The sequence below is a fragment of the Antechinus flavipes genome, chromosome 4, assembly GCF_016432865.1.
Source record: "Antechinus flavipes isolate AdamAnt ecotype Samford, QLD, Australia chromosome 4, AdamAnt_v2, whole genome shotgun sequence".
Classification (NCBI taxonomy): Eukaryota; Metazoa; Chordata; class Mammalia; order Dasyuromorphia; family Dasyuridae; genus Antechinus; species Antechinus flavipes.
In genome coordinates, this window is record NC_067401.1 from 377749159 (window position 1) to 377774728 (window position 25570).

General features: G+C 40.3%; 1 protein-coding gene across 1 annotated transcript in view; it reads left to right on the top strand.

The window, feature by feature from the left end:
* The window catches only part of LAMB3 (laminin subunit beta 3), a 66189-nt gene that overhangs the window by 20615 nt on the left and 20004 nt on the right, over positions 1-25570 (top strand). The window contains exons 4-12 of the mRNA XM_051998459.1: positions 8626-8740; positions 9307-9380; positions 11598-11789; positions 15954-16017; positions 17643-17836; positions 19199-19319; positions 20557-20745; positions 22317-22472; positions 24480-24676. Of these exons, the coding sequence (XP_051854419.1) occupies positions 8626-8740; positions 9307-9380; positions 11598-11789; positions 15954-16017; positions 17643-17836; positions 19199-19319; positions 20557-20745; positions 22317-22472; positions 24480-24676 (1302 nt within the window). The remainder of the gene's footprint in view (positions 1-8625; positions 8741-9306; positions 9381-11597; positions 11790-15953; positions 16018-17642; positions 17837-19198; positions 19320-20556; positions 20746-22316; positions 22473-24479; positions 24677-25570) is intronic.

The window sequence follows — 25570 nt, forward strand, 5'->3', positions numbered from 1 at the left end:
AGTAAGGAAGACTGAATTCAGATACTTATTAGCTATGCGACCCTGGGTATTTAAATGCTGCCTGCCTCAGTTTCCTCATCTGTAAAATGAGGACAATAATAACATCTTTTTTCCAGGCATAAATGCTTGTAAAGTACTTTGCAAACCTTAAAATGCTATGTCAATGCTATTATTATTAAATTTATAGTTTCATTAAGTTGGAAAAGCAGGGGGTTATATTGCTCAGAGCCCATTTCTTAGCTTAAGTAAGGTAGGAGCTGGGATGGGGAGCTAGCCATCTGACCTCTGCAAGGGTGGAGGACTTTGCTCAGCTTTGGCTCATAGCTGGAGAATTTATTCCTGTATTCAGTTGCACTCCCTTTGGCTCCCTAAAAGGGAATTTCAACATTCTGTCTCCCCCACCCATAATGTTCCACCCCCACCCCGTCTTCCACCCCCCTTCACAGAGCAGGGGAAACCAAGAGCTTCTGGTATTCCATTTGGCAGAGGGATATGCCAGGGCTTGCAGCCAGTTCTGAGAGCACCGGAGGGGAGAGGTTCTTTTGACAGGCAGTGGGAGGGGCAGCTGGATCTCATCCTTCACCAGGTCTTTGCTCATGGGGAACTGAGGGACCAGAGCTCCCTTTTCCAAACTCAGCCCCCTTTGGCTGGACAGGGTGGGGAGAAAGGGGGACTTCTTCCTTGGGAGCCATAAAGTCTGGATTGGAAACAATTTCTAGCTCAAATCCTTATTTTTTTCTCAGTGGAGGTTATTTGAAGTCCTCAGGTATGTTTAGCAATTGACATATTCCAATTCGCTTTCGTAACCAGAACAGGTTTTTTTTTTTTTTTTTTTTTTTTTAAGCAAAATAATTCTCTTGCATTTTTTCCTTTATGTTTCTGTGATCTATGATGTCTCTTCTTATTCTGGAAGAGAACTACGCTATCGGGGAGGTGATGTCATGACATGCAAATGAATTGGATTTGAGCGAAGAAGGAATGTACCAGGTCACCTGCTTCACTTTCCCTTCCAGAGCCATCTGGTCCAAGGGCCAGATATAGATCAGGACACTGGAGATGGCCCTAGATGAAATGGGAGACCATGGCCTTTTTAAAGCTAAAGTTTTCAATAGGCTCAGTTTGACTGAGGCCATACCCATTCAATGTTTAAAGCTAGGTAGCAGCTGAGGCAAAGAATGGTCTCTTTCACCTACTCAAGAAAAAATAAAATCAATAAATAAATCTGGGAGGGGAAGATCCAAACAGAAATGACCGCTATTTATATTCCTTCTGAGTCAATCAGGACCCAAACAATGACCAACTGGCCTGGGACCTAGCAATGGGTGAGCCAATGAGAGTCAGAGTGATTTGGGTTTAAGGCATGGTCCTTAAGAAAGAAATCTAGTCTGTAAACCCCAAGACATGCTGGGAGGTTTCAGTAATCAAAAGAAAATCACTCCTTTACTGATATCTGGAAAGAATTCACCACCAGAAAGCCAGTCCAATATAATAGTAGAAGTAATTAAGTGCTTAACAAAGGCTCCTTGATCACAACAAAGAAACATTCCAGTTCTTTATGTATATACATATATGTATACATACATACATACATACATATATATATATACACACTTAATCTATACACATATTTATATATACTAGATATAACATACATAGCATACAGTATAGGTATATATGTATATATGTTCTTATATTCATAGATATTATATACACACATGTATATATATGCTAGCTATAACTGAATGGGAATTATAATAATACCTACTTGGAAGGATTGCCATAAGGATCAAATGTGACAATGTATAAACCTTATGAAAGACAACTAATTAAAATGGTGACATTTTCCCTCTCCTCCAGTTCATTTTTTTGTGCTGTGTATAAGGCAGGTCCTTCTGGTTTTCCTTTCCTAGTCTGTTTAAACTTCTCACTCCATTTCCACTCATCATATACATACACATGTACACATCATTTGGTCGGATTTGATTTTTGCTTCAAAGTGGCTGTGGGGAAACTACTAATAATAGTTGCTTCTAAAGTGTCTTTATATTGGTAAAACCCTTATATCTATTACCTTATGAGAGGCTTGGGCAGCAAGGTGGTGTAGTGGATAGAATACTGGGCTTGGAGTCAGGAACTCATCTCTTCAAATTCAAATGTGGCCTCAGCCCTGTTTCCTCATTTGTCAAATGATTTGGAGATGGAAATGGCAAATCCCTCCAGTTTCTTTGCCAAGAAAAACCCCAAGTGGGGTCATGAAGAGTTGGACATGACTGAATAATTCTGTGAGATTAGGTCCTATAAAAATGGCTATAGATCAGGAAACTGAGAGTAGAAGGAACTTGCTCAGGGTCACAAAGCTAATAAGCATGGAAGGTAAGATTTGAACCCAGATCTTTCTACTTCAAATCAAACATTCAATATATTGCATCATGTTGAAAAGGAGACACTCTGAGGAGTGGGAGGAATTAATAGTGAGTAATATTATAAATATTAAAGTAATCTGAACATTTGGTAAACTATTTCTGTTTTGAAAACTCAATTGCTCTGGTTTCTGAAGATTTACCATTTGCTCTTCTGGAAAAAGATAAGCATTTATTAAGCACCTATTGAGTGCTAGGTGATTTATAATTATTATCTTATTTGATTTTCACAACAATCCTGGGAGGTAGGTGCTATTACTATTATCTCTATTTTACATATGAAGAAACTGAGGCAAATATTTTAATTGACTTGCTCAATGTTACACACCCAATAGGTGTTTTATTTATTTTTTATTTACAAGTTATATGCATGGATAATTTTACAGCATTGACAATTGCCAAATCTTTTTTTCCAATTTTTCCCCTCCTTCCCCCCATCCCTTTCTCCCCCTGCCCCCCATGGCAGGTTGACCAATGCATGTTAAGTATGTTAAAGTATAAATTAAATACAAAATAAGCATACACGTTCAACAGTTATTTTGATGTACAAAAAGAATCGGAGTTTGAAATAGTGTACTATTAATCTGTGAAGGAAATCAAAAATACAGGCGGACAAAAATAGAGGGATTGGGAATTCTATGTAGTGGTTCATAGTCATCTCCCAGAGTTCTTTTGCTGGGTGTAGCTGGTTCAATTCATTACTGCTCCACTGGAATTATTTGGTTCATTTCATTGTTGAAGAGGGCTGCATCCTTCAGAATTGATCATCATATAGTATTGTTGTTGATGTGTATAATGGTCTCCTGGTCCTGCTCATTTCACTCAGCACCAATAAGTGTTTAAGACCATGTTTGAACTAAAATAACCAGGCTTGGTCTCTATCTACTGAGCCACCTAGTTGTATAGGGCAGAGTTTGATCCTGGAGCTGTGATTTCATTGGAATAGAGAACTCCCAGAGGAGGACACTTTTACCAAATGAGTTTGTCATTTTCTCTACACTTTACAATCTTAAAGAATTGCCTAGGGTCCCGAGAGGTTGCATATGTTGCCCAGGGTTCTACATCTGGTAGTATCAGAAGCAGGACCTTAACTTAGGCCTTTCACTGGGCCATATTTTTCCTTCTAAATTAAATAGGCTCCCTGTATACTGTTTTCTCATTGTTTGGGTTTGGGGGATGGGGAGTCCTAGGGGAGGAAGGGATGCAAGGAGAAAAAGGAGAGAAAAGCCTCCCTCTTCCATCTACTATTGTTAACAGATTTATTTTCTGTATATTTAATCTTGTTTATGACATTTAATGGAATTTAAACATTCTGAAATCTGTTTGTAGCTAGCTTCCTTGATTTGTCCAGGAAAGTCAGAAGGTCAAGAGTCCAAAAGCCTCGCAGAGAGATATAACCCCTCATCCAGTAACTTTTCTTTAGTGAGCTGGCTTGGGTCAGGAAGAGAAAGGGCTTTGCAGCTTTAGAAGTTCCCATAATGTGTCATTTTGTCCTCACTTTGGGCTTTTGAATCATCAAATGTAAAATAGAGAACGATAGCATCAGTCTCATGGGTTGTTGTGAGGACTAAATAAGATAACATATATAAAATGTTTTAAAAACCTCAAATTATATAAAAATATTAGGAATCATTATTGTTAGGGAGCCACAGACCAGTCTGTGTATTCATTCCCGAGTTATGTTGCCTTGGGGTTGGGTTTAGTTCTAGCTCCTTCAATGCCACAAGTGGGTTTGTTGGGAGCACGTTCCTTCTTTAACTGATTCTCTAGAGAAAGGGGAAGAGGGTTCTCTTGCTTTCTCCCTCAAATCACCATCTATTTTGCATAGACCTGTAGGTGTGATAAATAATGTGCATGCATAGCTTTGTGATTGATGTGATTTTAAATGATGTAAAATTCTATTTCCTTCGTTTTAGAAGATGTTGTTGAGTCGGAAAGGTACTGAAGTACTTTCCCATTTCACAGATGAGAAAACTGAACCCTACGGAATTAAATAAGTTGCTTAGGGTCATACAACTTGTAAATGACAGAGGCTGGATTTGAACTCAGGAAGATAAGTTGATTGTAGGTTCAGCACTCTATCTACCTCACCATTTGGCTGCCTCATTAGAAAATATAGACTATTTAATGTGAGTTAATAGCCAACTAATATAGCATGTGTGAACTAGTCAAGAGCATTAGCATGTTACTACTCATCAGTCTGTACATGTTTATGCATGTGATGGGGTGCTTTGTATCATATCACCTGTAACTGTGTTAACATTTTGAAAAAAATCCCTAAACAAAATGGACAAAAAGAATACTTCAGATAGAAACACCATCGCTGTTCAAAAAAATAAGAGGTTTGTTATTACATTAGAATAAAGATTTGGTGTAATTGAATGGAATGCAAATAGTAATTGTAAGATAGAATTAGATGTTGAAAATCCTGACTCTTTGGTATAGAATTTTATAAAACATTTAGACAAAGTAAAAGAAAGAAGCAAACTTATATCAGATTTCTTTTCTTTTCTCTTTTTGGGATGTGTGTGGTATTTGTCAAACAACTACAAGGAATAGAAGAGCTACAATGATAGGAATAGAGTGTCTTTTAGTTGTATGGATTGAAGGCTGCAATCAGCAGCTCCTTCCTCTTAGAAGAGCAGGCATTCAGAAAAAAGCTTCAAGTTTATTCCTGTCAGTGAGAGAAAATGGAAATGAAGTGGATAGTGAAGAAACTTTTATTGCACAGTTGGTTGGTTTGATTGATTTAAAAATTGAATTCAATTGTGTAATATTAAAATTACTGGAGAGGCAGTCAATGTAGATTAGGATGTGGCAGGTAAAAATCCTGATGTTTTGAAGAAAATAATTGAAAAAATTGTATACATTGATCAATATAGATGAAAAAGGCTTATTCCAGAAAAGAATCTCTTTAAGAATTAATATTTCTTTTTTTAAATTGAAGCTTTTTATTTTCAAAATTTATGCATGCATAAATTTCAACATTCACCCTTGCAAAACCTTGTTCCAATTTTTTTTTCCTCTCTTACCCCCAACCCCTCTCCTAGATAGCAAGTAATCCAACATATGTTAAACATGTGCATTTCTTCTATACATATTTTCATAAATATACTACACAAGAAATATCAATCAAAATGAAAAAAATGAGAAAGAAAACAAAATGCAAGCAAACAACAACTAAAAGAATGAAAATACTATGTTGTGATCCACCCTCAATCCCCACAGTTCTCTCTCTGGGTGTAGATGGCTCTCTTCATCACAAGACCATTGGAACTGGCCTGAATCATCTCATTATTGAAAAGAGCCATGTCAGTAAGAATTGATTACAGAACTGATATTTCTAAGAAAGAAAAAACTCAACCTCTATTTAAAATATCCAAGCATCACCAGGGCAACTAGATGACACAGTGCAGAGCTCTGGGCTTGGAGTCAGGAAGACTCTTCTTCCTGAGTTCAAATCAGACTTCTGACATCACTCGTGAGATGACCCTGAGAAATCACTTAACCCTATTTGCCTCAGTTCCTCAATTATAAAATGAACTAGAGAAGGAAATAGCAAATTACTCCAGTATATCTGTATAGAAAATCTCAAATAGTGACAGGATTGGACAAAAGGATTGCCTAACACTTTTATTAAGAGATAATGCAGAATGAGATTTTAAATTAAAACCAATGCTTGTATATTGGTCTTGAAATCCTAAGGGTATAATGGGCTCAACCACTGATCCATTTCTTTGGTAGTTAAATAGGAAAGGATGAGTTTCTAAAGCTGTTTTTGAAGATTGCTTTTCCAGTTATTTTAGCCCAGCTGTTAAAAAATATTTCAAGGACTACAATCTCAGACTAGAAGTTATACTAATTTTAGATCACACTCCAAATTATATAGCTATACTTGGTGCAATGTGGGAGAATGTAACAGTCTTTTTTCTTCCTTTCTTTTGTTTTTGTCACTAAACACAATATCTTTGTGTAGCCCATGAAGTAAGGAATAATCATAACATATAAGGATTTCTGCCTAAGAAAAACTTTTGAACAGGCAATTATTAAAACAATGGCCGATTTAAATTAAATTGCCTAAATTAAATTAAATTAAATTAAAACAATGCAATTTCCCTCACCAAATTCTGGAAAAATTGTACCTTCAGAAGATGCAATTGAAAATATCCATTATGTCTAGAAATAAATGCCAGCAATATTTCTGCAGAGTGGAAGCACATTTTGCCACATTGCACAGATAGTAAATTTGAAGGTTTTCTCTTTCTAAAGCAAACTGTGATAGAAGAAATGACAAACATTGGAAGAAGGCTTTGTTTTGATGAATGAGATGTCCAGGAACTGCTCAATTTGTATTCAGAATTTTTGACTGAGAATTGTCTTCTTCAGTTAGATCAAATGAATGTTTGAAGAAACCAACAATAATGTCAAAAATGCTGATCATGTGCAAGTAAAATGAGGATTTGGGGATATCTTTCAAACTTTGATCACAGAAGAGAAAAAAATCATAGATATTGACCCTAACAATGATGAAAGCATGCAAATTTACCTATTTGATGATAAAGTTTCATTGCTCCTATCAACATATATATATATATGTTGATTTAAAGAAAGATAAGATGATTCAATCTATGCTGCCAAAATATTTTAAATGACAAAATGAGGTTTTTTTTTTTGTCATATTATCATAGTAGGATTATCTTTAGGCATGATGTTTAGCCATTTAAAATTAATAACTGATTTTTTATGTCAACTGTGATAGGCTAAGCACTTTGCAATTATTATACTATTACAGTTATTATCTCATTTGTTGCTCCCAACAACTCTGGAAGTTAGACGCTATTATTAACTCCATATAACAAATGAGGAAAATTAGGCAAGTGAAGATGAAGTGACTACCCCGGGGGGGGGGGTCACAAAAATAGTGAGTGTCTGAGGTAGCACTTGAACGCAGATCTTCCTAACTGGCTCCCCACTCCTATCTACTGTGTCACCTATCTGCTTTCTGTAGTTATTCTATTATTTTGTAATGAAACTTAATCAGAAACTCTATTTTTATATCCTTTGCTCTTATATTATGGTAATAAACAGATAAAACATATTTTTAAAAAATGTTATTGTGTTTGCCATTGAGAGTAAACCAATGCATATATTTTACCCACCGTTGAATAATGTGAATTTGAAAAATTGCATCATGTCTTGGGGATAGGTAGGTGGTACAGTAGATTGAGTGCTGGGCCTAGAGTCAGAAAAATTCATCTTCCTAAGTTCAGCTAGCTGTGTGACCCTGGACAAATCACTTAACACTGCCTCAGTTTCCTCATCTATAAAATGAGCTGAAGAAGGAAATGGCAAATCCCTCTAGTATCTTTGCCAAGAAAATCCCAAATGGGGTCAGGAAGAATTGATCTGTGTTGAAATGATTTAGTAACAACATACCAGCAAACCACTTCTGGATCCATTATTAGCATTAATTGGGGAATAATTAATAAATGGTATTTATTTCCCCCCTCTTTCTCTTTGACTTTAACTCTTTGTAGGCAGGGGCTGTTTTATTATTCTCATTTGCATCCCTACTCTGGGGTCTTAATAATTTTGTCCAAAAAACCCCCCTGCCACCCAAATATTTGCCAGCAGGGTTTGCCTTTGGCAAAATCGTAGAATCAAAAATGGTTTAGACTGAGAAGGACCTTCTCAGATTTAAATCAGAGCCTTTTAATGACACTCTCATGGTGTACTTAGTACCCTTCCACCTCTGTTTCTGCCATTTTTCTTCTATTTGTGGCATTCCCTTCATACTCCATATCTTCTGGCTGTTCAGGACTCCATATAGTTGCCCTACTCAATCAACAGGCATCTATTAAGCATGTACTCTGTGTTAGGCATTGGACCAGTAAATGAAAGGATCCTTACCCTCAAGTACCCAATCTTCCAAAATTACTTCTATCTCCTCCTTCAAAACTCCTTCTTTCATTACTCTAGTTTTCAGCTAGGTGTTAAGAGGAAAGCAATTTGAAGAAACAATTTCACACCAAGGTGTCAATGAGTGATAACCCCAGAATAATGAGTCAATCTGCCAAAATATATTTATTTTAGCTGAGGGGTTTCCTTAACCAAATAGGTCATTTCCAATGGCAGGCTTTCCAGGGCCTGGACTTTATTACAGACACCCACCTCTGACTCTCCTTCTCTTTTTCCTTTCTCACAGTGGAAAATGAAATGCTGTAAGTGTGACTCCCGGCTGCCTCATGGCTACAACAGTCACCGGGTGGAGAATGTGCTCTCCTCCTCTGGCCCCACACGCTGGTGGCAGTCCCAAAATGGTAAGAGCCCTGGACAACAAAAGCTAACAGTTCTTTTCCAAATGGAAATAAGTCAAGAGCCCAGTATATAATCTAGACTGCAATGCATCCCTCTGGATGCATTAGAAATGAGATATCTGTACCAGCAAGCTTCCCCTTCCTCCCCCTTGTACTTAGGGGTAGAATGAGAGGAAGCTTGTAGAAAGGTTTAGTAGGAACAGCAGAAAGGTTTGCTTTATTCCTTTCCATCATTGGAAACTTGTTGCAAGAGGTAGCTTTAGGAACGAATCTGGGATGGAGATGCTGTTAGAGATGGTGTGAAAGTGGGGAGTAGGAAGAAATTTGCAAACCTGATCAAGAATTGATTGGTTAACTTATGAGTCTATATAATTTTTGTTCCTGGTCATGAATCATGGAAGATAGGGGTGGACAAATATTGGACTTAAGTATCATGGGATTGTCTTACAAGAGAAAGATTAAATATAAAAAGTAGACCTTGCAAAAGTGGTTCTGATTTGAAGTGTCTTCAGGGACTGGGAAGGGAGAAATGCACTCCATCTGAGTACCTACTTTTTGTGTCCTGACAGATGTGAGTCCTGTTTCTCTGCAACTGGATCTGGATAGGAAATTCCAGCTCCAGGACATCATGCTGGACTTACAGGTGAGTTCAATCCTGGGTTATGATGAGTGCAAAGTTGGAGGGTGTAGTCCCCAAGTGTCTGGGTGGGTATGGCTTAGGGAAGGACCAGAAAGAATCATCTTGTTTTCTCAAGCCTGGGGATATTGTACTATGGGTTGGGAGTGGCCATTTTGTGGGAACATATCACTCTGTGAATCACAGGATGAAATGGGGAGAAAGATATAAAGATCCTAATGGCTCTATAGCTTATGGATAGAGTCTTGGAAACAGCAGCACTTGCCACTTTCCAGATTTCCTATATATTTGGTGAATTCTACATATAGATCTTTCTAATGTAGTAACATTGCTATGGACTCGGTCTTATTTTATACATAGTTGTTTGAAGTGCAGAGTTGGAACATAGCTGATCTACAGCTAGACATTTGTCTTGGGGAAAATATACACAAAATTTGACTGTTAATTAATGTGATTTTTTAAAATGGACACATCAGAAAAATTTATATAAAATTAGCCATATTCCCTTCAAAATAGTCACCTTGGGAAGTTAAACACTCAAAGATATTGTCTTGAGAATCTATTGCATATCTATTGTAGCTGGGTACAATGCATGACCAACAAACCAGTGAACCCTATTCCAACTATCTGACCAGTGAGCCTCCATCTCAGTAACTTTACCCCTTTCCATAAAACTAGGCCAAAGTTAATAATGACTAGATCCATAGCTAGGGAAGGATAACTAAGACTTTGACCTAGAATGTTGAAATTTAGAGGAAGCTTTGAGCAGTTGTAGTCCATCAACAGAAAACAAACTACTGACACTAGTACTTCTAATAGGTTTCCTCTTCTAGTGGGTTCATTTTAGTTGAGTTCTTCTCCTCACCTGATCATGATCCACACTGTCCCATTATTTAACTAAGCCTCTTTTCTGGCTCATTTTGGAAGCTTTTTGTGCTACTTATTCCAGGTCCTAGCTGCATCTTTTACACAATGTTTTGAAACTTACAGAATCTTTTCTCAAATAGTGAGATTATTATTGTCATCATAGGTAAAGAAATAGTTTTAGAAAGCTGAAGAGACTTGCCTAGAGATGAATAGCCAGTGAGAGTCAAAGATGATTCTCTGGCCTCCAAATCCAACACCCTTTCTGATGTACCGTGTTACCTGTTTCTCTGAACATTTTCTAATGATCACCCTCAAAGGATGAATTTGATTTTTGGAAACAATTCAGAGTCAGGTCCAATAATGAGCCATAATGAGCCAATAATAATTAACTATTTAGAATAATGAGTCTATTCTCTTTTGTGTCTCACAAACTGACTTAGAAGGCTTTTCTCAAAAGAGTTATCAAAATGTTTTGTGTAATTTATACATCATCTAAATAAGCATATACAACTTTCTAAGGGAATTACTTTGAAAGAAGTATCTATTTGTTAAAGCAGTTCTGGCATATTATGTTTAAAAATCATTGAATACCTTATCAATAATTCCATGCCTGTTCCCCCTACTTTTTGTGTCCCTTTGTAAAAAATCAAATGTGGATTAATGAATTTGGGGTACTTTTTGATAGGGAAAAGATTTAAACATTAAGACAACAAGGTACAAAGTAAAGTCACTTAGAAGCATGTAAGACATAGAAGGAGATACTAGTCTTTAGTGAATGCAATTGGGATTCCACCACTGGTTTTTCTAAGTGCTATTTATGAATCCTGTCCCTAATTCTAGAATGGCTTGGATTCAGTCTCTGTAAACTCATAACATCAGCTGGGAAAATCCCAGGGGCTTGAGAATGGTCCTATGGCAGGTATAATTCTATATGGCCATTTGCTTCAAGTACTTCTATTAGCTGTTGCTGCCCTATTCCAGCTCAGTCCCCACCGCTCCCATGGGATCCAGATAATGCTAGCATGGCTAAGCAGAGTCCCTAGTTCAGGGCTGGCTTAGCGTCTCTGTATAGCTCAGGTGGCAGCCTGTTAATCTGGCCCCACCAGGTTCCCTGCTCTGGTTAGGGATGCTGTTTCTTTAGACTGAATCAGTCTTTTATAATCCTTTGGATGTGGCCCCTTGAAGTATGTGGTCAGGAATAACTGTTTGCTCTTTGAGTCTATGCTTCTGAGGCTCAATTATAGCCCCATCTCATCTCCTTGGCTTGGATTACAGTAGCTTATTCACTTATTTTCTCCTTTCTTGCCAGTAGCTTATTCACGTATTCTCTCCTTTCTTGCCATGCTTTCCCCACAGGGACCTCTACCAGCGGGCATGCTGATTGAACATTCCCCAGACTTTGGAAAGACTTGGAAGGTCTATCAATACCTGGCCCCCAACTGTGCTGCCACTTTCCCCCAGCTCCGCCAGGGCCGGCCTCAAAGCTGGCAGGATGTTCGGTGCCAGCCACTGTCAACCCAGCACACTGGGCCCAACCGTGGGGGAAAGGTAGAGTAATTGGGTATGATCCCTGAGGAGGATGGAGAAAGCAAACAAACATTCAGTAAATATATCAGTGTCTCCTCCGTGCTAGGTATTGGGAATATACAAGTGAATTCATTGCCCTATAGAAACTCTGAGTATAATAGAAAGAATTAGACACATTTAAATACTTATGTGATGATGGATGGGGACTGGATCTTTGATTTCACTGAGGTAAGGAACTCCCAGATAAGACTATGTGTGACTATGGGAAGGTCATTTTATTTTCCTCATTTCTAAATTATGAGGAGCAGACTGGAGTCATTTTAAATCCATTTTTAGCTCTTGACCTCTGATCCTAAGAGGAGACCTTTCCTTTTTTTCTAACCATTTTAATATGAAACCACTCAATTCTCAACAGAGAGATCCTTATGTTTGCCACTGGCTACTTCTGTTGAGTCTTCCTCTTCCCTTTTCCCCACTTTGAGTAGGGTATAGAGTTTAGAGTCCTTTTTGTTCTTTAGATTGATCTCAGGACTGAAGTGCAGCCTCCCACTGTTCTGTCCTCCACCTACCCCATAACAGTTCATCACACAGTCAAGCTTTTATGAGGTCAAAACCATCTTGTAAGGAATTTTAGGATATGAACTTCACATAGATAAGCAAATTAGAGGCCCTTAGCTTAATCCCCAAATCCAGCTTCTCAAGGCTTAACACATAAGACTGGCTTAGCAAATAATTGTGTTAAGTGTGGAGTAGCAGACAGAGAGCTGGGCTTGGACATGGGAAAACAGATTCAATTTTTTCCTGACATCTGAAGCCTGTGTGATCCTAAGCAAACCACTTAAACACTTTGTTCCCCAGGTGACTCTAAATTGCAGAGCATCTGTTCTTTAGATTCATCTACAGGGCAGCTTGGAAGCCTAGGGAATAGAATGCCAGGCTCGGAGTCAGGAAGACCTGATTTCAAATATGGCCTCACACACGTGTGTGCTGTGTGATCTTGGCTAAGTCACTTAAACCATTTGTTTTCTCAGCTATAAAATAAGCTGGAGAAGGAAATGGCAAACCAGTTTAATATCTTTACCAAGAAAACCCCAAATGGGGTTATGAAGAATGAAATGACTGAACAACAGATTCATTTTTGGATTAAAACCCAGTCTCCCACTCTTCTGTCCTCTCCTTGCCCCACAGCAAACAGTTCATCACACACTCTAACTGTTTTGAGGTCAAAAATCTCCTTGTGAGGAATTTATATCATTTTAGCATTGGTAGAGGGATTTTCCTCACTGGGAGTTTCCTATATCAATAAAATAACAAAGTTGGTTCCTTTCGCTGAAAGAGAGAGAGAAAGAAAAAGCAAGCAAGCAAGAAAGAGAAAAAAAGGAAATCCAAAATGTTGGAGTTCAAATGTTGGAGTTCTGTTCTTCTCAAAACACAGCCGGTTTAGCTTAGAGCCCTCCAAATATCTCCAAATCCAAATCCAAAGGTTCTGTCCTTTAGCCTCTGCCTCTGCTTTCTTCAGCCTCCAACCAGCACAGAGATGGAATGAATCTCTTGTCTCCTTCACTTGGGGCTTGTCTAGATTTCTGGTGAGTCTTTCAGACCAGCTCTCAGTGGGGGAAGTGCAGGAGCCCAGCCCCAACTACAGTGGTGTGAGATGAAGATGAAGACTTAGCCCCAGTCCTTCCAAGTTATCTGGTAGTATCCTCCCTCCTTTCCCCACAAAGGTCATAAAAGGCTACAGTTATATTCTAACTCCTGATCAAAAAAGACATTCTCTGGAGCCACCCGAATGTTTGGCTATATTTTTGTGTCTAAAAATACTTTATCAAATCTTTCTCTTTAGCTCTCCTCAATCCTGGAATAAAACATTGTCATATCTTCTGAACTTGCCTTTTAAAAAATTAGTGATAACTTTTGTTTTTATATCACCTAAATGTCTTCTTGTGTCCTTTCCCTTTCCCCACCCCAGAGAACCATCTAATGGTAAGCTGGTAAATGTTTTAACAACTGGCTTTCCAGGGGGAAAAGATACACTGTAGGCCTTTATAAGTTTAATCTGTATCATTAGCATTTTCCCATCAATTTCTTAAGTCTAGACAACCAAAAAAACAAAAAAGCAAAACTTGATTAGTAGCATTTGCAGATTTCCAAGGTATAAATCCATCACAGACCACCATCACATAATCTTGTTATGGTCAGTGTTCTCTTGGTTCTACTTACTTCACTCAGCATCAGATCATATAATCTCTCCATTATATTCATATACCATAATTTATTCAGCCACTCCCCAACTGATGGACATCCACTCAGTTTCCAGTTCTTTGTCATTACAAAAAGGGCTGCCACAAACATTTTTGCACATGTGGATCCTTTTCTCTCTTTTATGATCTCTTTGGGAAACAGGCCCAGTAGCGACAACACTGGATTTAAGGGTACTGTACCATCCTTTATAACAAAGACATTCTTTTTTCCTGAGGCAATTGCCCAGGGTCACACAGCTGGGAAGTGTTAAGTGTCTGAGGCCACATTTGGACTCAGGTCTTCCTGAGTTCAGGATTAGTGCTCTATCCACTGTGCTACCTAGCTGCCCAAAAAAGAATTTTTTAAAAGATAAAGTAGAAAAAGATGTGGTGGGGAGACTCAATAAAACTGATCAATATGTCAACATCCCCCTCCAATATATATAATTTGAACAATTTTTCAAAAGGCACATTTTCTTTGTTTCTTCCAAACTGTATTTTTCAATAGCTGTACTTCTGGCTATCCCCTGACGATCTGTCTCAATTCGATCCATTGTTTCTCCCTGGTTTTAAAATTAGGTTCTCCATCCTCCCTTTTTCCAATCACATTCTTCTAATTTACCTTACCTTCTCTTCTTCCTGTCACTTACCAGTCACTCTGACAAAATTGGGTTCTCCCCAGCTACATTTACCTATTATGCTATAACTCTTCTGTCACATGGGGAAGGGAGATTATTCATTTTATATTTTCACTCAGGACATTGTCCTCATTCCTTTCTGACCATATCCTTCCCACAGAGCTGCCTCCCTAGCCCAAGTTCCAAGAGAGGATTGTAAAGTAGGACAGGGAGAGTGTGAGGGCATTTGAATGAAGGTCAGTTTTTTCTTCCTATCGCTTTTCTGCCTTTTATAAAATTTTTCTTTTGAATTAAACACTAAATAAAATGAGTATTCCGTGTACATAGTATAATAGAGAAAAGCGAAGTGTACATGAAATTGTCTCTATTGTGTACTGCTTGCTTTTCTTTTTAAGTATATAATAAATACAACCTGTAGTTTCTAAAGTGGTCCTGCTTGTCTTTGATTCTTCCTGGCTGAGATTCTGTTTTCTTCTTTGCATTAAAAGAAAATACTTCAATGGCTATCTTTACTTCTATTTTTTTGAGAACTCTATATGTAGCCCTACTTCCCCTCCTCTACTCACCAATGGAAAAATCAAAAGAGAAAACATCTTTTTTCCCCTAATTTTTAAAAAATAATATTTTATTTTCCCAAATACATGCAAAGATAGTTTTCACCTTTATAAAACCTTGTCTTCCAGATTTTCTCTCTCTCCTGCCCTCCCTCTCCCGTAGATAGCAAGCAATTCAATCTAAGTAAAACATGTGCATTTCTTTTAAACATATTTCCATATTTATCATGCTACACAAGAATAATCAGATCAAAAGGGAAAAAATCATGACAGAGAGAAAAAAACCCAAGAAAACAAACAATAACAACAACAAAAAAGATAAAAATGTTTTTGATCTACATTTAGTCTCCGTAGTTTTCTTTCTAGACATGGGTAACATTTTCCATCACAAGTCTGTTGAATCAGCCTTGAATCACCTCATTGTTCAAAAGCGCCAAGTAGCTGATCATCACATAATCTTGTTACTGGGTACAATGTTCTCTTGGTTCTGTTCATCTCATTTAGCATCAGTTCATATAAATCTTTCCAGATTTTTCTGAAATTAGGCTGCTCCTCATTTCTTACAGAACAATAATATTTCATAACATTCATATACCATAACTTATTTAGCCATTCCTCAAATGATGGACATCTACTCAATTTCTAGTTCCTTGCCACTACAAAAAGAGAAGCTACATTTTTGCACAATTAATATGCATCTTTAAGCAGAACAGATCCCTAGCTTGTGAATACATTTTCCTTCTTTTTCTGTAGGTGCACCTCAACCTTTTGGACTTCGCATCTGGAATTCCGGCCACTCAGAGTCAGAAGATACATGGTCAGTGAAGCTCTTTCTTCTAGGCAAAAGGGTTTTTGGGGAGGTGGGAGGTGGTGGAGGAGATTGCTTTGCCAATTTGCACTGGAAGGGAGAAGGGAGCTGGAAAAGAAATCTGGAAGCCTCGGGGACTTATAAGAACTAAGAATTGTATCATTTCTCACCCTTAGGTTGTTGGTGAATAGGTGTTGCCTTTGGAGGGAGTTTGGGAACATAATAATTAAAATTCAGCCCATTAATTAGGTCCTTTAACAGAGAGATGGATTGTATGACATAGTGAATAAAGAGCCACTTTTGTGTTTGAATGGACTGGGTTCTGGTCCATACTAGTTATGTGACCATCAACAAATCTCAGTGCTTTAAGCCAGTGGTGTCAAATTCAAATAGAAACAGATCCCTATGGGCCAAAGATAAAAATAATTTTTAAAGTTGCATTTATAGTTATTTTGTTAAACATTTCCCAATCACATTTTAATCATATTTGGAAAGAACTTTGTGGCCTTGAGCTTGGCAGCTCCTCTCCAGGCAACTGCCTAGGGCTGTAATTTATACAGCAGTTGCATCAACGGAGGAAGTTTCTGTGCCAGAGGCTCCCTCCATACGTACAGAGGTCTAAATCTTCCATCCCCCTCCCCTCCACCCTACCCCCACTCCCTCCCCCAAATTATAAAGACATGATGCTAGGCCCTCGGAGAGATAGGAGAAAGGGGTTGGCTATTCATCACACTGTGCAAATGAGGCAATTTCTTATGGAAATTTTATTCCATTGGAAGGGTCCTAGCATCCCAGATTTAGAGTTAGAAGAAATCTCATAAAAACTCCTACTCAAATCCTTCATTTTAGAGATGAGGGAAGGGAGACTCCCTCATTGAGTTGGAATGATTTGTTTAGGGTCACAGACATAGTAAGTGCACCATATTCCCTTTTCTCTGACTCCAATATTGCTCATTTCTTTGCATTTTGATGGATATGACAACATATATAAATAACTCATACAAAATGATATGTGACAAAAGTATAAGAAAGCAAATGTTCTGTGAGATCCAAGCAGGGAGACCAGGAGGATTTTGGTACTAGTGATGTAAAACTAAAGGAGGGGCAAGCGACTTGGACCCTATGTCCTTCTCTCTTGCCCAAAGGGATTAACATTTTGTTCGTTTCTCTTATCTCTCATGTTTTCTTTTGCTTCTTCCTTATTTTTCCCCTTTATCCTTCCTTCCTTCCTTCCTCCTTCTTTCTTTCTTTCTTTCTTTTTCTTTCTTTCTTTCTTTCTTTCTTTCTTTCTTTCTTTCTTTCTTTCTTTCTTTCTTTCTTTCTTTCTTTCTTTCTTTCTGTTTTCTTTCTTTCTTTCTTTCTTTCTTTCTTTCTTTCTTTCTTTCTTTCTTTCTTTCTTTCTTTCTTCCTTCCTTCCTTTCTTCCTTCCTTCCTTCCTTTCTTTCTTTCTTCCTTTCTTTCTTTCTTCCTTCCTTTCTTTCTTTCTTTCTTTCTTTCTTTCTTCCTTTCTTCCTTTTTTCTTTCTTCCTTCCTTTCTTCCTTTTCTCCCTTCCTTTCTTCCTCTCCCCTCCTCCTCCATTCTTTCCTTTCTCCTTCCCTCTTTTCATCTTCCCTTTCCTGTTTCTTTTGTACAGAACTGGGGGAAATTACCAACTTGAGAGTTAACTTCACCAGGCTGGCTTCAGTGCCCCAGAGAGGCTACCACCCACCCAGTGCCTATTTTGCTGTGTCACAACTGCGTTTACAGGGAAGCTGCTTCTGCCATGGCCATGCTGACCGTTGTGCTCCTCTCCCAGGCATCCCTGCTGACCCCTCAGCTAGAGTCCAGGTGACAGCCCTGGGGAGGAAGGAGGATTGAAATTTTAGAAAAGGAGAGTAGGGAGGGGGCATAGGAGACACTTTTCTAAAGCCAGCAGTATCTAGTGGAAAAAGCATGTCGTTCTGGTTCATCTTGACCCATTGTATTCTTTGAGTAACTCACTCTTCCATTCTGTTTTCCCCTCCACAAAAAAGGGGCACAGACTCCCATTCCCCAATTTAGAAGGAGGTTGGGAGAGACAGGAATTAAAACTATGAAAGGGCTTTTGGTTGTAAAATTAGATGATATGAGCACAAAGAGCATTCATCTGAATCAAGTGTGTGAATTCATTGTAACTATAGCAACACCATTGCTGGGATGGAAATATGGAGAGGGGGAGCATTGTAAGACAAGCATATAAAATCATTCAATCAACTGACACATATTTTGGCTCACTGTGAGGAAGAACTTTCTAAAATGAGAGCACTGTCCCTGGATTCAGAAGGATCTGGGTTCAAATTTGGCCTCAGACAATTGACACTTACTAGTTGAGACTGTGGGTCAATCATTTAACCCCAATTGCCTCACTAAAAGTAAAATAAATGAAGGTTGCCCTTGGATAGAATGGGCTGCTTCACAAGTAGGGTGAGCTCCTAATTATAATAGATTTTTGCAGAGACTCGACAATCACTTTTTCAGAATACCCTGGAAGGATTTCCTACATCAGATGAAGGATTATATTTGTTAACCTCTCAGTCCCTTCCAACAACAAGATTCCATGATTCATTTACTGAGGCCTATCTTATGCATAGCACTGGGCTAGGTGACATGTAAGATCCATATCCTCAAAGAATTTATAATGTAGTTGGGGAAATATGAGATACACTCATTAAATAAATGATAAAAAATGATACAAGGCAATGTGTGATTAAATACCAAATTATGTTTATCGACTACCATTTCACAAATCATGTGCATGAAATGAATATTGGAAAAACTGTGATGCTATTGATATTTCCCTCTGAAATATAAACTATGAAATTATGTAGAGATAAAAATGTTTATTGCATAGATTAATGCTGTTGTTTGGAAATAGGGTTAATTTCCTCTATTTTCTCCAATTTTTTTCCATAAATATCCTCTTACATTTAAACCTCTGAGATCAGCAATATTCTATTCAAATAGTTCAAATCCCCAAGTATTCTTGGCCAAATGAATTACAGACTTATGAGTTCTATAGGATTTCAGAAAAATGCAGAGTGGTTGGAGTCATCATTGAGAACTTTATGGAGGCAGCATGGTTTGTGCCAGTCTTAAAGGGTAGGTAGTATTTAGACAATAGGAAGGAGAAAAGAAATTATTACTGTCACTGATTGAAATTATTTTTCCAAGGTCCATGATGTCTGTGTTTGCCAGCATAATACTGCTGGTCTCAACTGTGACCGCTGTGCTCCCTTCTACAACAACCGACCCTGGAAAGCTGCTGATGACCAGAATCCTCATGAATGCCAGAGTATGATTATGGGCCTGGGATATACCTCCCTCCATTCCTTCCTTCCTCCTTTTCTCCCTTCCTTCCTTCCTTCCCTTTCTCCCTTCCTTCTTCCCTCTCTTCCTTCCTTCCTTCCTTCCTTCCTTCCTTCCTTCCTTCCTTCCTTCCTTCCTTCCTTCCTTCCTTCCTTCCTTCCTTCCTTCCTTCCTTCCTTCCTTCTTTCCTCTCACCTTTCCTTCTTCCCTCTTTCCCTCCCTCCCTCCCTTCCTTCCACCCTCCTTTCCTTCCACCCTCCCTCCTTTCCTTCCTTCCTCCCTCCCTTCCTCCCTCCCTTTCTTCCTTCCTTCCTCTCTCCTTTTCTTCCTCCCTCCCTCCTTCCCTCTCTTCCTCCCTCCCTCCCTCTCTTCCTTCCTTTCTTCCTTCTTTCCTTCCTTCCTTCCTTCCTTCCTTCCTTCCTTCCTTCCTTCCTCCCTTCCTCCCTCCCTCCCTCCCTTCCTTCCTTTCTTCCTTCTTTCCTTCCTTCCTTACTTCTTTCCTTCCTTCCTTCCTTCCTTCCTTCCTTCCTTCCTTCCTTCCTTCCTTCCTTCCTTCCTTCCTTCCTTCCTTCCTTCCTTCCTTCTTCCCTTCTTCCCTTCTTTCCTTCCTTTCTCCTTTCCTTCTTTCTTTTCTTTGGCTATTGATAGATCTAAATTGAAAACTCAAATAGTCCACCCTGATGTCACTAAAGAGCTGTCAAATCATTCTCCAATGTTTGCTCTTCATGTCTCTAGGTTCCTAGCTCTTGAACCGAACAATTCTGGTTGCTCTTGCTTCTCATTCTTTCCATTCCAGATTTTCCCTATTGTGAAAGCTTAGACTGAACAAAGTGAGTGAGTGTGTGTGTGTGTGTGTGTGTGTGTGTGTGTGTTTGTGAGAGAGATAGAGACAGAGAGACAGAAACAGAGACAAACAAGAGAGAGAGAGAGAAAGAGAGAGAGACAGGGAATCCCTGGGAGAGCCCACAAACAGGCTCAATGAAATTGGGATCCTATATCCAATAGCTTTCAAAGGGCATATAAAGGCCTAGGAGGCTATTGTGAGTTTCTCCTGGCATGTAATGATTACATGATGCTTGGAATTAATTATACGTGTACATACAGACTTCCTGTCTCTCTCATAGTATGCCATGCTTCTTTGTGACAAAGCATGAGCAAAAAATACTTGAAAGCTACAGCCTTGGTTCAGGTGGCTCCTGCTCACATCTCTTTTCCTGTTCTAGGGTGTGAGTGTAATGGGCATTCAGAGACCTGCCACTTTGACCCAGCTGTGTTTGCTGCCAGCCAGGGGGTGAGCGGAGGTGTGTGTGACAATTGCCAGGACCACACCGAAGGGAACAACTGTGAGAGATGTCAGCTGCACTACTTTCGGAACCGCCGTCCAGGCGCTCTCATTCAGGAGACCTGCATTCGTGAGTGATTGCTCCGCTCTCTACTCTCTCTCTACTGGGGAAGGAGCTGGGGTCCTCACATTGGGTCTGATCTTGGTCGAGAGCTCAAAGTTTATGAGCCCTTTGATCTCAGGGGCGAGATGAATGAGGCGGGAGACTCATGGAGTGTGGAAAGAGCTCTAGTTTATTATGCCATACAGTCTTATTGATACACATTTTTGCAAGTGTGATCAGCATGTGAATAGTAGGCAATCCCCAGTCACCATTCAGAGAAGCATCCCGTGGGCTTTGTGTATGTAGGGTATCTGCCAATGGGAAGAGAGCTGATCCAGCCATTCCAGCAGCCCGCCCACAGGCAAGAGACCCTGTCAAGGCATCCCTGCTTAAGAGTGACCCTCAGACCGAACCCTTTCCCATGACACACATCACTGCTCCTTGTCCAACAAAAACATTTCTGAAAGGTGGCAGAAAACTTATCGACCAAAGATTGAGGTGGCTCTGTACTCTCTCTCAGCAGGGTCCCATACCTAGCACTGAAAAGTTCTTTTTGGCACAAAAGCCAACAGGTCCCTAGGAAAAACAGGGGACTGACCTGTGCTATCTCTGCTCCCACTGACTGGTGATAGACTCAACCAGTCAGTGCAGTGGGTAGAGTTTTGCATTTGGAGTCAGGAGGTCTAGAATTTGAATCCTGCCTCAGAGATTTACTAACTGTGTGACCCTAGGTCAGTCATCTAACCTCAGTTTCCTCATCTGAAAAACAGGGATAATAACAGCACTTACCTCACAGAATTGTTATGAGGATCAAATGAGATACCATACATGAAAGAGCTTAAAGGACTATATAAATGTTAGCTATTATTATTATCAATAATAATTCAATAAGCATTGTAATGACTGCATGCTTCTTGGGGAACTCTCAATCTTTTGGGTCAGTAAAAACATAGTTTCATGAAAGTGACTTTTAAAGTCACATGGAAAAAGTAGCTTTTGTTGTTCAATCATTTCAGACTCTTTGTGACCTCATTTAGGGTTTTCATGGAAGAAATTCTGGAAGATTTTGCCATTTCTTTCTCTAGATAATTTTACATATGAGGAAACTGAGGCAAACAGTGTGACTTGCCCAGGGTCACACAGCTAGTGTCTGAGGCCAAATTTGAACTGACTCCACTGCAAACAATGTAGTTATTGCCAAAAGATCCCTCATGAAAGGGTAATCTGAATTTGCTGTGTATTATCAGTGATGGCTTCTTGAAGAGTAATTTGGCTTTTAAAAAAATTCTGAATTTAACAAACACCAGATAAAATGGACATTTTCTTATACATATCAGAAGAGCAGATTGTACACAAATCTGCAGACCTCTGCTATGAACAATTTGCTTCTCTTTCTAAATATGTAAGTCCAACTAAGATTGTCAAGGCTGTTCTGCTTATCTGCGTTTCATTTTGTAGGAAGTGTAGTTTTCAGTGGGGTCTGGGAGGAAATGATGGTTGCAGATTGTCAGAGAGGGAGGGAGGTGGTGGGGGAGTCTACTTTTTTTTTTCTCTGCCTCCTTCTTACTGTGGATACTGCTTCTGTACCATCTCCTCAGCTTGTGAATGTGACCCAGATGGGGCAGTGCCTGGAGCTCCCTGTGACCCACTGACTGGACAGTGTGTGTGCAAAGAGAATGTGAAGGGAGAACGCTGTGACCTATGCAAGCCTGGTTTCACTGGACTCACTCATACCAATCCACAGGGCTGTACTCGTAAGTGGGAGGCTGGAACATGAGGGAGGAGAGTACTGGGGAGAAGATATGTCTTGCTGGAGGTGGAATGGGAGGTGATTAGGTCTGGGATTGGGGGACTTCATATCAACTAGATGGCATAGTGTAAAGAACCCAGAACCTGGTATGACTTGGTATGACCTTGGGCAGGTCACAGATTGCTTTCATACCACCACCACCACTACCACCACCACCTCTACCACCACCTCTACCACCTCCACCACCACCACCATCACCTCCACCACCTCCACCACCACCTCCACCATCTCCACCACCACCACCACCACCACCTCCACCATCTCCACCACCACCTCCACCACCTCCACACCACCTCCACCACCACCTCCACCACCACCTCCACCACCTCCACCACCACCTCCACCACCCCACCACCACCACCACCACCACCTCCACCATCTCCACCACCACCTCCACCACCACCACCACCTCCACCACCACCTCCACCACCTCCACCACCACCTCCACCACCACCACCACCACCACCTCCATCACCACCTCCACCACCACCTCCACCACCACCTCCACTACCACCTCCACCACCTCCACCACCACCTCCACCATCACCTCCACCACCACCTCCACCACCTCCACCACCACCACCACCACCACCACCACCACCACCTCCACCACCTCCACCACCATCACCTCCACCAGTACCACCACCTCTACCACCACCTCCACCACCTCCACCACCACCACCACCTCCACCACCACCACCACCTCCACGACCACCTCCACCACCACCACCTCCACCACCACCACCACCACCCACCACCACCACCACCACCACCACCACCACTACCACTACTACTACTATTACTACTACTACTACTTTTCCTCCTCCTTCTCTTTTTCTTCTTTTTCTTCTCCTTCCACTTTCTCCTCCTCCTCCTCATTCTCCTTCTCCTCCTTCCTCTACTCCTCTTCATCCTCCTCATCTTTCTACTTTGTTTTTCTCCTCCTTATTTTCTTTCTTCTTCTTTTCCTCTTTCTCCTCCTTCCTTCCCCTTTCTCCTTCTCTTCCTATCTCTCCTTCTCTTCTGTTTTTCTTCTCTTTCCTCTTTCTCCTCCTTCTCCTCCTTCCCTCCTCCTCCTAATTCCCATCATCCTTATGCCTCTTTTTTTCTTCTCCTCCTTTTCTTTCTTCTCCTTTCCTTTCTCCTCCTTCTTCTCCTCATTCCCCTTCTCCTCTTTCCCCTCCTCCTTCCTCTCCTCCTCCTCATTCCCCTCATCCTCTTATTTCTTTTTCTTCCTTCTTATTTTCTTTCTTTTTCTTCTTTTCCTGTCTCTTTTCCTTCTCTTCCTTCTTTTTTCTCTTTCCCCTTTCTTCTCCTTCTCCTCCTTCTCTCTTTCTTTTCCTCCTCATCCTCATACCTTTTTTCTCCTCCTCCTTTTCTTTTTTCTCCTTCCCCTTTCTCCTCCTCTTCCTTTCCTTCCTCCTCTTCTTCCTTCTCTTCTGATAGCCCTATTCCAACTCCATTCAGAAGATTTGAGGAGGGTTTGATTGAAAAGTTGCAGTCCAACTTCTGCAGAAGAAGAAATGCAACTCCTCATCATTCAGATTTCTTGCCTTCCTGGGGTTCTGTCAGCCCTCACCCCCTTACCTATTTTTCTCCTTGCTTTCTCCTCACTTCTGTATAAAACCGAGACTGTTCCACTTAGTTCCAGCAGGTGGCAGCACAGGTTTAGCTTTCTTTCTAACACTAAGGGACACGAAGGATGATGGAGTAGATCAGAGCAGGTCTGGCTGGAGCTTTCAAGGTTGCGGAGTGGCAGGAGAGCAATCTGCGTTCAGCCCATTCCTAGCATCCACAATATATCTGCCATCTAGAGGGTGTTTCTGTGGGTCTCTCCATCCAAGGGCATCTCTGGGGGAGTCTCCATCAGCCCCAGAGGTTCTTGGGCTGGGGCTGGGGGTGGAATCACTCCTCACACATCCCAGGCATAGTGCTACCTCTTGTCCTGCAGGCTGTGACTGTAGCATCCTGGGATCTCGCCGAGACATGCCCTGTGATGAGGAGACTGGCCGTTGCCTCTGTCTGCCCAATGTGGTTGGTCCCAAGTGTGATCAGTGTGCTCCCAATTATTGGAAGGTGGCCAGTGGCAGGGGCTGTGAGCCGTGCAACTGTGACCCTCACAATTCCTACAGCCCCCAGTGTAACCAGGTAAGGAAGTGAAAGGAGCCCTTTGGAACTAGCATGGTGGGTGGGTATGCTCAGTGTAGATGGGAAGATTAGCTTGGAGCACCAGGGGATGGAGCTTCAAAGGCAAGGGTCCCTTTGGTAGAGCAATCCTCCCCATTGAGGTATAAAGTTTGCAGCACTGAGCCTTGGTCGTTGCTCAATTAGCTTCTCTAGTCGAAAGGAATTAGAAGACCCAATGTCTAAATCCCAGCTTTGTCCTTGGACAAACCATTCACTCAATCAATAAGTATTTATTAAATGCCCATTAGAGGTCACACACTGTGCAAAGTGCTGGGAATGCCAGTACAAAGAATGAAATAATTCCTACTCACAGAGAGCCTACTCACAAATAATTCCTGTTCTAATGGGGAAAACCACATATGAAAATAAATATGATATAAATATTATACAAAATAGCAATATACAATGTAGTTTGGGAGGACAGTCACTGGCAGTTGGGGGGATCAGGAAAGTCTTAATACAGAAAATGGGGCTATAGCTATGTTAAAATTGACCTCAGTTTCCTCATCTGAAAAACTGAGGAGATTTTCTAAGTCTGGGATTCTCTCCGGTCAGAATTTTAGTTTCTTAGCTCATCTTTGGAACCAACCCAGAATATCTTTATATTTCATTTTAAAGCTTTTCTCTTCAAAGTTTTCTAAACTTTCCCTGATATAAATGCTGTGTGAAGCACTAAGTCCCTTGGCCTTCTTAATTCCTGAGCTGACTTATATCTGAGTATTCAGAGATCAGCTCTAACCAGTCTCTGATTACTTTCCCCTTCTTCTGTCACCATAACCAGACATCTAAATCTGGTATTTACTCACCCCCTCTTTTCATTCTTCCTCATATCTACCATATACTCCACATCATAAA